The sequence below is a fragment of the Cervus canadensis genome, chromosome 30 (assembly GCF_019320065.1).
Source record: "Cervus canadensis isolate Bull #8, Minnesota chromosome 30, ASM1932006v1, whole genome shotgun sequence".
Taxonomy (NCBI): domain Eukaryota; kingdom Metazoa; phylum Chordata; class Mammalia; order Artiodactyla; family Cervidae; genus Cervus; species Cervus canadensis.
Window position 1 is genome coordinate 16,725,592 of NC_057415.1, and position 11,893 is coordinate 16,737,484.

General features: G+C 41.6%; 1 protein-coding gene across 3 annotated transcripts; it reads right to left on the bottom strand.

Annotated features, from left to right (window-relative positions):
- Positions 1-4,933: 4,933 nt before the first annotated feature.
- On the bottom strand, positions 4,934-10,337 carry CTSV (cathepsin V). 3 transcript variants are annotated; one of them, XM_043453594.1, is made up of 8 exons: positions 10,190-10,337; positions 8,681-8,817; positions 8,267-8,389; positions 8,018-8,164; positions 7,689-7,913; positions 6,846-7,011; positions 6,061-6,178; positions 4,934-5,329 (listed from the first exon to the last, which is right to left on the bottom strand). In XM_043453594.1, the coding sequence occupies exons 2-8, from the start codon at positions 8,804-8,806 to the stop codon at positions 5,230-5,232; spliced, it is 1,005 nt and encodes a 334-aa protein (XP_043309529.1). In that variant the 5' UTR covers positions 8,807-8,817; positions 10,190-10,337; the 3' UTR covers positions 4,934-5,229. The 3 variants fall into 3 exon arrangements, with proteins under 3 accessions (XP_043309529.1, XP_043309530.1, XP_043309531.1); XM_043453595.1 differs by lacking the exon at positions 10,190-10,337 and adding an exon at positions 10,023-10,181; XM_043453596.1 differs by lacking the exon at positions 6,061-6,178.
- Positions 10,338-11,893: the final 1,556 nt, after the last annotated feature.

Consider the following 11,893-nt stretch of genomic DNA (forward strand, 5'->3'; position numbering starts at 1 on the left):
ACATTTCAGGTTCCTATGCAATATTGTTAATAGCATCAGACTTTACTTTCACCACCAGATACATCCACAACTGAGCATTTTTCCACTTTTTCCCAGCCTCTTCCTTCTCTCTGGAGCTATTATTAATTGTCCTGCTTTCTTCCCCAGTAGCAAACTTCCAACCTGTGGGGCTCATCTTCTGGTGTCATATACTTTTGCCTTTTCATACTGGTCATGGGGTTCTTCAGAAACAATACTGAAGTGGTTTGTCATTCCCTCTTCCAGTGGAGCACATTTTGTCAGAACTTTTCACTATGACCCGTCTTTCTTGGGTGGCCCTGCATGGCATGGCTTCATTAAGTTATGCAAGTCCCTTCACCACGACAAAGTTGTGATTCATGAAGGGGTTACATGTGGACTGAGGGCTATTATGGTAGGAAAAGCCTATTGGAAGCCACTAGAACTGCCTCTATCAAGCACAATATTAATAATAAACCAAAAGGAATGACTCATGCCCTCAAGATTACAATGATTAGTACCACCATCAAGAACTTGATGGATGCAAGGGTTGTAATTTTCACCCCATTCTCTTTCTACTTGCCTATTTGACTTGTGAAGAAAACAGATGTATTTGGGGGACATACAGTGAATTATCATTAATATAACCTGGTGGTAACTCCAATTGTAGATGCTATTCCAGATGTTCCATTAAATAGCTTAAGCAAATTAATAATCCCCTAGTTTCTGGTATACAGTATATTGATTTGGCAAATGCTTTTCTCTCCATACATATTAGGATAGATCACTAGAAACAGTTTGTCTTCAACTGGTAAGGTCAATAATACATTATAATTGTCTTGCCTTGGGTATATATCAACTCTCTAGCTCTATGTCATAATTTAGATTGCATGGGTCTTGATTGTCTTCTCCTTCATCAAGACATCATATTGACCCATTACACTGGTGACATTATGTTAAATGAAACTAGTGAGCAAGAAGTAGCAACTACTGTGGACTTATTTGTCCCATTAGTAAGACACTTTCATGTCAGAGGGTGGGTAATAAATTCTACAAAAATTCAGTGGTTCCTCATCTCAGTTAAATTTCTAGTTGTTCAGTTGAATCTGTCAAGATATCCCTTCTAAGAAGAAGGATGAGTTGTTTTATCCAGCCCCTCTTATAACCAAAAAAGAGGCACAATGCTTAGTGTGCTTCTTGAGGCAACATAGTTCTCATTTGGGCAAGCTACTTTGGTCCATTGATTGAGCAACCCAAATAGCTTAGTTTTGAGTGGGACTCAGACAAACACAATTGCACTCATCTCCCATGCTAGTAAAGTGAAAGTGAAAGTTGCTCAGTCGTGTCCAACTCTGCGACTTCATGACTATACAATCCATGGAATTTTCCAGGCCAGAATTCTCCAGGCTATCACTGGAGTGGGTAGCCTTTCCCTTGTCCAGGAGCTCCTCCCAACCCAGGGATTGAACTCAGGTCTCGTGCAATGCAGGCAGATTCTTTACCAGCTGAGCCCCACCATGCTAGTAAGGTCATGCTTAAAATCTTGCCTGCTAAGCTTCAGCTTTATGCGAACTAAGAACTTCCAGTGTCCAAGCTGAGTTTAGGAAAGGAAGAGGAGCCAGAGATCAAATTGTCAATATTTGCTGGATCATAGAGAAAGCTAGGGAATTCCAGAAACGCATCTACTTCTGTTTCATTGACTATACCAAAGCCTTTGACTGTGTGGATCATAATAAACTATGGAAAGCTCTTAAAGAGATGGGAATACCAGACCATCTTACCTGTCTCCTGAGAAACCTGTATGCAGGTCAAGAAACAACAGTTAGAACCCTGTATGGAACAATTCATTGGTTCAAGATTGAGAAAGAAGTACGACAGAACTGTCTGCTGTCACCCTGCTTGTTTAATCTGTATGCTGAGCACATCATGAGAAATGCTGGGCTGGATGAGTTACAAGTTGGAATCAAGGTAGGGGGAAAAACATAAACAACCTTAGATATGCAGGAAGGGAAAAGGAACTAAAGAGACTCTTGATGAGGGTGAAGGAGGAGAGTGAAAGAGTCAGCTTAAAACTGAATACTAGAAAAACTAAGATCATGGCATCCCGCCCCATGACTTCACGGCAAATGGAGGGAGAAAAGGTGGTAGTGACAGCTTTCCTCTTCTTGGGCTCTAAAATCACTGCAGATGATGACTGTGGCCATGAAATCAGAAGACATTTGCTTCTTAGCAGGAAAGCTAGACAGTGTTGAAAAGCAGAGACATTACTCTGCCAATAAAAGTCCATATAATCAAGGCTATGGTCTTCCCAGTGGTCATGTATGGTTGTTGAGAGCTGGACCATAAAGAAGGCAGAGTGACAAAGAATTGATGCCTTCAAATTGTGGTGCTGGGGAAGATTCCTCAGAGTCCCTTGGACAGCAAGGAGATCAAAGTAGTCCATCTTAAGGGACATCAACCCTGAATACTCAGAGGACTGACGCTGAAGCTGAAACTCCAGTGTTTTGGTCATTTGATGTGTGTGAAAAGCTGACTCATTGGAAAAGTCCCTGATGCTGGGAAAGATTGATGGCAGAAGAGGGCGTCAGAGGATGAGATGGCTGGATGGCATCACTGATGCAAGGGACATGAACTTGGGCAAACTTCTGGAGATGGTGAGGGACAGAGAGGCCTGGTGCTCTGCAGTCCATGGGCCGCAGAGAGTCAGACATGACTGGGCAACTGAACAACAACAAGAGAACAAGATTCCCTAGTAAGTCCAGGATGCCAGTGTTGCCATGTAAGTTGCTCTGCCACTTGGGCTAGGTGATCCGGTAGATCTAATCGTGTTTAAAGTATCAGTAGCAAAGAAAAGATGCTATTTGGAACCATTGAGACTGACAGGCAAATCATAATGCAGACCCTTGGCTTTTGGAGCAAAGTCATGGTATCCTCTGTGGATAACTACTTTCTTTTGAGAAACAGCTTTTATATTGCTACTGGGTCTTAGTAGAGAATGAATGTTTAAATATGAGCTACAGATGGTTTTGCATGATATGCAGGCGCCAAGTGAAATGGACAGCTGCAGCACTAAAGTCCGTTTCTGGGACACTCTTAGGGCAGGGATAAAGGATAATTCTCCCTGTGAGCAGAATGTTGAGCATCTTGTTCATTTTGCTTAGAAGGAAAAATGGCCAGATGTCTAAGTATACACTGATCCATGGACTGTGGCCATGGTTTGGCTCGAAGATCGGAGATCTGGAACATAACTGGAAAATTGCCAACAAAGAGGTCTGGAGAAGAGGTATGTGGATAGAGCTCTCTGAATGGGCAAAAAGCATTGGTATATCTGAGTCCTAGGTGAATGCTCACCTAAGGGTGACCTCGGTAAATCAAGTGAATAGGATGAAGTGTGCTGTGGATACCAGATTCTTTACCCAGCCACTCCTATCATTACCAATGGGCTTGTGAACAAAGTGGCCATTGCGGCAGGGATGGAGGTTATGCATGGGCTCAGCAACATGAGAATGTGTGCTCCATGATGGAGGGACTGTGACTGTTTGCTATGCTCCCATGCCCCCAGAGCCCATACAGTGTTGTCACATAAAAGTGGGAATTTAATACTTGAATATATATAAACCACAAAAGTTTCAAAATATAGTACTAAGGAACAAGACCATGGGGCAACTCTTAGCAATAGTTTATTATTTAGAAATAGAGAAGATCATGGACATTTGTGAAATTCTGTGCTTAAAGTGAGTCAGTGAGTGAGTGATAGTCGCTGAGTCATCTCCGACTCAGCTTTCTTTACTTCCTTTGAAATTTAACTATTATAAGGAACTATTCAAATATCTGGACTATAGGAAATACTTGTAGTAAGTTAAATTTGTTTCCAGCTCTACTTCAAGTCTATTGTCTCCTCTGAAAAAAAAATCCTGTTAGATGATAGATGTGGTTTAGAAACATCAAATATACTAAAATACAATTTAGACATCTACAGGAGGTATTCTGCTTTTGCAGACTTGAAACTTTATTAAATAAAAAGCCATCATACTTTCACTCAATTTAGCATCTACATGTTTCCTTAGTCTTTAGTTGCTTCAGGAGTTTGTAGACAGCACCGAGTTAGCCTGCTGTTGTAAAGTAAGATGAAGGAAAGCCTGGCTGAATGTGGTAAACTGTATTTTCCAGAAATGGCTGTGGACAAAGACTATTAAAGGTTTTGTGGGATATGAGGTTCCAGTTGTCCTCCATCTCTCATTTCCTTCACAATAGATTACAGCTAAATTAAATATTTCTGCAGCTTATTCTTTGTATTTCTTTGACTGGGAACATGAGACTTTTTAAACATGTATGCGTGCTTCTTTAGCATGCAGGAAATGTACATGTATTTTTACAATTTTTTTTCCTAATAAAAATACATAGTTTCTTCACAACAGCTTAAAGAAAATAATCATCCCTAATTCATCCAGAAGTTGGCATATTTCCTTCCCCTCTTTTTTATTTCCTTCCCATCTTTTAAGTATACAAAAATACTGTTTTATTTGTAGTCACTGTGTAGCCATATGATTAGCCTCTTTTGTTCCTTTCTGAGGTTCTTTAATTCAGAGATTAGGTAGCTTAAGCCCAAGTGTGCCCTAGTGATTTCTCATTAGTCTTCTGAGGCCAGAGGACTATTCTTGTAGCTCAGCCTCATTTCTTATGAATCTTGAACACATTTCTCCAGTTATTAACAAGCACCTGAAAACCTGTTAATCACAACTATTAAATTTACTTTTGGAAACATTAGGTAACACAGTTGACGTAAAATACGCATGTTTAAAACTAGAATATTTAGAAAGTCACCCAGCGTCTAGTCCTAATGCAACATTGGCACATTCACTTATGTCTTTATAGGCCAATTATATACCCCAACTACTACAAGTTAATGCATTAAAAAGAGAAAGTTCCACCTTTATGTATTGAATTAAAATTTATTGTAAAAGGCAGAGTTTTATATATCCTTTTAAAAAATGAAAATTCAAAAATCTTAGAGTTAAGCAATGAGGCTTCAACATTATAAAGCTATTTATAATAGTAATTAAAGTAGTGGTAACATTTTACCCTTATAAAAATGTCACAGCATTCAAATCACAACTTGGATCCTCAATGATTCAAGCGTATGATCTTATACAGTAAGGGTTTGGTCAGTTTTAAGATAAAATTCCTCCTGATATGCTGTCCTCGAGTCCTCTACCATCACCATCCATCAGCTCACACAGTGGGATAGCTGGCTGCTGTGGCAATTCCACAATGGTTGTTCTGGTCTTTGGCCATTTTTACGTAGCCATTCCAGCCCCATTCTGGACCCCAACTGAAAGAAGAACATGTTTTCCGTTTTATACAAAGAATCAAGTACACGTTAGTTTCATTAATAGTAGCTAATAATTAAAATAGTACTTATCATGTATTAGGTACAATTGTAAGTTTTGTTACATATATTTATATTACTCCTGTGGGTCCTTATCTTTACTTTTTAAGGTAGGAAATTGAGGCAGAACTGAGATTCCAATGTAGCAGCCTCTCTCCACAGGCTATCTTACACCTCACTTTAAAGCGCTTTAGCTGTGAAAATTGATTCTTACAACCCTCAAAGACCTCTAAGTGCTGGGAGTAAAATGCAATGGCAGGACATCAAATGATAATAGAAAGAAAGGATGCACAGAGGCCACTGGACTCTTGGACAATCTTTCAGATTGAAAGAATCAGTAGAGGCAGATGTTTTTTGCCCACTATTCCTTGTTCAAAAATTAGAGACAGAAAAAGGAAGGCAGCTCTCAACTCTACAGGTGAAAAATTCTTTTATCTAAAACCCTTGGGCTGGATGTGCTTCTGAATTAAGAAAATTTTCAGAATTTAAAAATGCAATGTTACAAATACATACTAATAACCCCAACAAACTCGCTACAGAATCTTATAATCACATATTAGTACTTCTCCGTTTACTCCAACAAGGAGAAAGACTTTCTGGGATTTCAAAATTTTTGTACCTGTAATTAAATACTTCTCTTTTCAAGTTAAAATATAACATTTGGGGTTTTATACCTGTTCTTGACAATCCAAAATTTATTGTTATTTGAATCTGTTCCTTCAAAGCCATAGCCAACCACCAAAACACCATGATCCAGGTCTTTGCTGCTGCAGTCTGGATCATAATAAATACCTGGGAGAGTAAAACTCAGTGTTGGGATAAGGAGCTCCAAGTGACACATGAAAGTAACCCATCTTATCAACTAATTAAGAGAAGCATCTCAAAATTCAATGAAACATCATAAACAAATTCCAAATAAGACTTAAATAGTCAACCAAAAATAATGACTGATGAAAAATAAAAATAAAAATGACTTACTAGAAATCAACAAAATTCAACAAAATAGATAAATTTTCCACCTAAAAAAGGTTTCCAATAATACCTACTAATAATAATTAGCATAATCCTCTTGACTCCTTGAATGTCAACTAAGAAAATAGCACAAAACAAAAAAATACTTGAACTATTGGATTCTTTACAGTTCTAACTATAATAGTAAAACACTTTGAAGAAGGGCCCAACAATTGAAGAATAGTTACATACAGATTATATATAAAGAATTAATTACATAGCCATTTAAAAATATTTATGAAGAGTTTGTCATCATGAGAAAATGCTTAAAGCATAATGTCAAATGGAAACACTGTTATTAAATGAATACACTCAAAAAAATAATAAATAAATGAATAGACTCAAAATTCTTTAGTCCTAGAAAACAGGACTCCATCCCAAAGTCAATCATGGTGGTGTTTTCCAATTTTGACTGCCTGAATTTCTATAATAAAAGACAAACACCTACCAGATTTATAGAACTGGAAGGATGCATGGCCTGCATCAATAGCAACAGCGATGGGGCCCACAGTTGCCACTGCCTTCATAAGGGCCTTCTCCCGCTGAGGGATGTCAACGAAGCCGGTGTCATTGGCAGCAGAACACTCAGGCTTATAGTTACAGCTATTTGTGTCCTTTTAAAGGTAAAGGGGAAAAAACTTGATTACTACCATTCACCTCCTGGGTAACATGAATTCTAGGACCATTAAGACTCAGCAGTTTGCAACTTAATGATTTCTAAGTCAATTTTGTTATAAAGCAGCCCAGAAAAATGCTACTGATTGGTTTGAAGTTGAAAAAGTAGTAGATATTTCTTCAATGAGGCCGGCCATTAAGATCTACCTGGCCATAATAAATTATTCACTATGGAGAAATATGCATTATATACAGAATGGTGTTTCCTACCTGGCGCTAGGGGTAAAGAATCCACCTGCCAATTCAGGAGACATAATAAGACATGGGTTAGGAAGATCCCCTGGAGGAGGGCATGGCAACCCACCCCAGCATTCTTGCCTGGAGAATCCCATGGACAGAGGAGCCTGGCAGGCTACAGTCCATGATGTCACGAAGATGACATGATTGGTGCAACTTAGCACGCATGCACACATAGAATGGTGCGCATATTCTCCATGTGGCATAGAAGACAAACTATGTTAACCATCTAAAATCAGAGACCTCTGCAATAGCTGATAATTTATAGTGGCAGTTCTAACAGTTTGCATCTAAAATGTGAATGCAGAATAAGGTGTCTCTTATCTCTGAAAATGTTAGAAAGAAGAGCTGTAATGACAAGAAAAGGAGCTCCTTTTACCGTTGCAAGATATGGATAAGATTCCTCTGAGTCCAGGCCTCCGTTGTCCTTAATATACTGGAAGGCATTATCCATGAGGCCACCATTGCAACCCTGATTGCCTTGAGGCCGAGAGCAGTCCACCAGGTTCTGCTCACTCAGCGAAACAAGTTTGCCAGTTTTCCGGAACATCTGTCCTTCAAGAGCACCGGTGGCACTAAATGCCCAACAAGAACCACACTGACCCTGAAAATAAAAGAGACATCAGTTTACAAGACATATACAAAGACCAACAACAATCCATATACCTAAACACTCTTAAGAAGATCTGAATTTGAATACTGTCATACCTGATTCTTCACAGGAGTTACATAGCCTTTCTTAGTCCAATCCACAGATTTGGGGACATCAATAAGGAGAGGTTCACGGAACACTTTCCCCTTCTTATGCTTCTGATTTTGAAAACCATTCATCACCTGCCTAAATTCTTCATTGGTCTTTAAGGAAAAGTAAATAAAATGTAGAAAAATAAGAAGTTATTTTGCTAAAGCACTGAGGAGAGGAGGCACAAGAAATTCAGCAACTCATGCTACACTCACCATGTCACCAAAGGCATTCATTGCCATGGTGAAGCCATGTTTCCCTTGGCTGTATTCCTGATTATGCAGGTCAATTATTTTCTTATTCTTTTCCCACACTGCTCTCCTCCATCCTTCTTCATTCTAGATATAAACATGTAACTGATCATTTTAATTTCTACTTAAAACCCAACCCACGTTCACCAAATGGATTTTCAGACAGAGAAAAATTATTGTTAGGAATGGCTTTATACTTCTGGGAGCTGTTCTCCAAACTCCCACACAGGAATATATGCCCATGCTGTGCTCAGAAATATATGCTATTAAGTTACTACCTTGGTCAAAGTTGACAAAACTACTCCAGAAATTATTCAGACCAACAGCACAGACCATTCTCTGTGGGGGTCCCTCTGGACATTTTCAGATGTTACCAACCATGCCATATAACCTCTTGTGCGTTGCCTTCCACTGGTGCCAATGTGCATCTAAATTTGGATCAAGTTTAGGAGCAGCTGAGGCTACTCCCAAGCAAAGGACAGTCAGGAAGAATGAAGGATTCATGTTTCAAAAGCCTAAGAAAGAAAAAGAAATTAGTAAGTATTTGATGAGGCCAATCCTTAAATAAAAAAAGCTTTCTTCTGAGATGTTACAGTCACTATAGTGGACTGAGAACACTTAAATGATCTTCTCAAATATTTATGAAAGGTCTGTAGAAAAAGATTAAAGATACAGATGGAGAAAAACATAAAATATTACACAAAATTATTACATTTTGATTCAGCCATCAAATTGAAAAAACAGGCTGACAAGTGCTATAGGAACTGAAACCAACTTCACTATGCGTGCACTGAAAATTCACCATGGTAAGGATCGCTCAGCTGGTAAAGAACCCGCCTGCCAATGAAGGAGACGAAACAGACTCCAGTTCAACCCCTCAGTCGGGAAGATCCTCTGGAGAAGGAAATGGCAACCCACTTAGATATTCCTGCCTGGAAAATTCCATGGCCAGAGGAGCTTGGCGGCTACAGTCCATGGGTCGCAGAGTCGGACAAGACTGAATGCACATGTATACAGGCACGCAAGGGTCTCTGCCATCTTATGGGTCGGAGTCTTCAGATAATAATAGCTAGGAAACCGTTGGTTCAGGTTACTTACTGAAGGTATGGAGGTGACGAAAAATTTTTATTTATCAGGACGTCTGATCCAAAGTAGGGACAGACATGAATCCCGAAGAATTAGGTGCTACCTCATACCTTTCTTCTTGACTAATATACGGCAGAGGGAGTTACACCTTCGAATCTTCGCTACCTGAAAACTTTCTGAAAAGCCTCCCCAAAACAAGGTGGGCCAAAGTGCACCCAGCCTTCCACCCGTCCCTCCCCTTGTCCTGTGTAGCCCACACTCCTTCCCTCTCCCTCAAACTGGCACGCGATCACGACGGCGACCTGAGCCCCAGTTCTCGAGCCGGACAGGGCCCGACTCTGACTCCTAGGGCTGGGAGAACCCGGCCGGGCTGAGCTCGCACCAGCGCTGCAGGTGGGGCCAGCCTAGGAACGTGCCGCCCCACTCTCAGGCCTCCGCACGCCGGTCGCTTCCAGAGGATGTTTATGGTGGCGCAGCGACCGACTGGTCCCGTAACCCGGCGTTCGGGGGTCAGACTACCGCGATCCACCGGGACTCTGTGCCCGCTGTCGCCCAGAGACTGACCGGCCTAGTCCCCCCTGTGGTCTCAGCTTCGCCCTGGGTTTCCCAAAAATGGCCCTTCCCCCTTCACCACCTCAAGGAGGCCAAAGCTCCAGGCAGTGCCGACCCAACTTCGTTAACTCCCGGCGGGTAGACGCTGTTGTTTCCTGGAGGTCGCGCCTATTCCCTCCCCCGAGTCCCTGGATATCGCCTCCTCCAGTCTCTGGCCCGGACCCGCCTCAGCCCGACTGGGTCCCTGACCTGCGGCTTCCAAAGCTGCGCAGGCGCACTCCACGGTCGCACGTATCTCTCCTAAGGTCGCCGAGGTCCGAGGTGCTGGCCAGGTCGCGCTTGACTCAGCCTTTAAGGCCTGGGTTTGCGGCCCGCCCGGCCCCGCCCCTCCCGCCTGCCCGCGCGGCGATTGGCTGAGCTGTCAGCGGGCAGGGCCTCCGGGCGTGGGTAGGGTACTCCGGGCGCGTGATGCGACTCTGTTCCAACTTGTCCCCGGGAAGGCCGTCGCAGCCTCCATGGAACCGAATACGAAGAGCTGGGGGTCCGTGGGCAGTTATGAGGAGGGGTCCGGCGCCTTCCTGGGGACCAACATCAACTAATTACCTCCAATCCCTATGCTCGGCTGGTTCACCAAAAGTAGCTTACAGGGAGCCCCAACTGGATTTTCAGTGTAACTCTGTACCTCCTTTAGTCCTAGAGTTTTTAGTGAAAATCCGCGGGAGGACTGAGAACTGTCTTGTCTAGGGGTTCCCGCTTTTTCAACAGCAAAGGTGAAGCAGGCTGGAGGAACCCTGGGCCCGCAGGCGGATGTGGTCCCTCCCGGGTTGAGGGTGGTACCAGCTGGATTTGAGAAGAATCAGAGCGGAATGGCAGTTCCTCAAAGCTTGTGACTGGTCACTGCCCAAATCTCAGGAGGCAAAGGGGTGGGCTGGGTGGGTATGCAGAGAGGCGTGCATTTCTTTATGCCCCTTTCCTGTTTTTCCCGGTCAGGGGGTCTTCTCGCCTTTCAAGCCTGTCTTAAAACCAACAGAAACGAGCTATTTACAGAAAATTTGTCTTAATATAAAGGAGAAGAGTCGAGGAAAAAGGGTGGAAACCACTTTTGCTTCCCCACTCTCTGGATTATGGATTATTGTCTTCCTTCAAGAGAAGGATAGACTGTCTTACTTCAGGAGAAGTATCCAAAGTACTTCTCTTGAGATGTGAGAAATCCACTTCTAAAATGTGGTTTAATTATGTTTAATGTGAGGATTTAGGTTTACATGGTTAGAAGAAATGTTTTGGATAGAGGAAAAAATGGAGAGCTAGAAATTTGAGGAAATTAATTCAGAAACTTTTTAAAAAGTTACTTAAAAAAATTATATAAGAAACATATTCGTTATAGAAAGTATATTTTAGAAAATAAACACCCTCAACTGCTCACCCATAACTCTTTCATATTGTATAACAAAAATAGAGTCATGGTGCATATTGATTTGAAAACTCTTAGTTAAAATTAAATTAGTAACCTTCGTAGAAGCACAAATATTTTTTTAAAATCAATTTATTTAAAATGTCTATTTTATGCTCTTTGAAGTAGAATCTCTTTCCTTTCAAACACAGCTAGCAGCCAGGAATTCTCGGGTGCTTACAGAAATATATATTGTATGGCAAATGACTAGAAATTTTTGTTTTGTTCTTTTTCTTTTCTTTATTTAGAAGTAGTTGGGGTGATCAATGGGGCTTCCTAAGTGGTTCGGTGGTAAAGAATCCACCTGCCAATGCAGGAGACGCAGGAGATGCGTCTTTCTGGATTAGGAGGATCCCATGGAGGAGGGCATGGCAATCCACTCCAGTATTCTTGAGTGGAGAATCCCTTGGACAGAGGATCCTTACGGGTTACAGTCCATAGGGTGGCAAAGAATTGGACACTTGAGCAACTTAGTATGTACACACACATGGCCGTTCACGCAA

Excerpts from the sequence above, each read along its gene's own strand:
- CTSV (XM_043453594.1), bottom strand. The coding sequence starts at position 8,806 with ATGAATCCTTCATTCTTCCTGACTGTCCTTTGCTTGGGAGTAGCCTCA. Across the intron at positions 8,165-8,266 it reads TGAATGCCTTTGGTGACATG|ACCAATGAAGAATTTAGGCA; the intron begins GTGAGTGTAGCA and ends TTTTCCTTAAAG. Across the intron at positions 5,330-6,060 it reads TTTTGGATTGTCAAGAACAG|TTGGGGTCCAGAATGGGGCT; the intron begins GTATAAAACCCC and ends TTCTTCTTTCAG.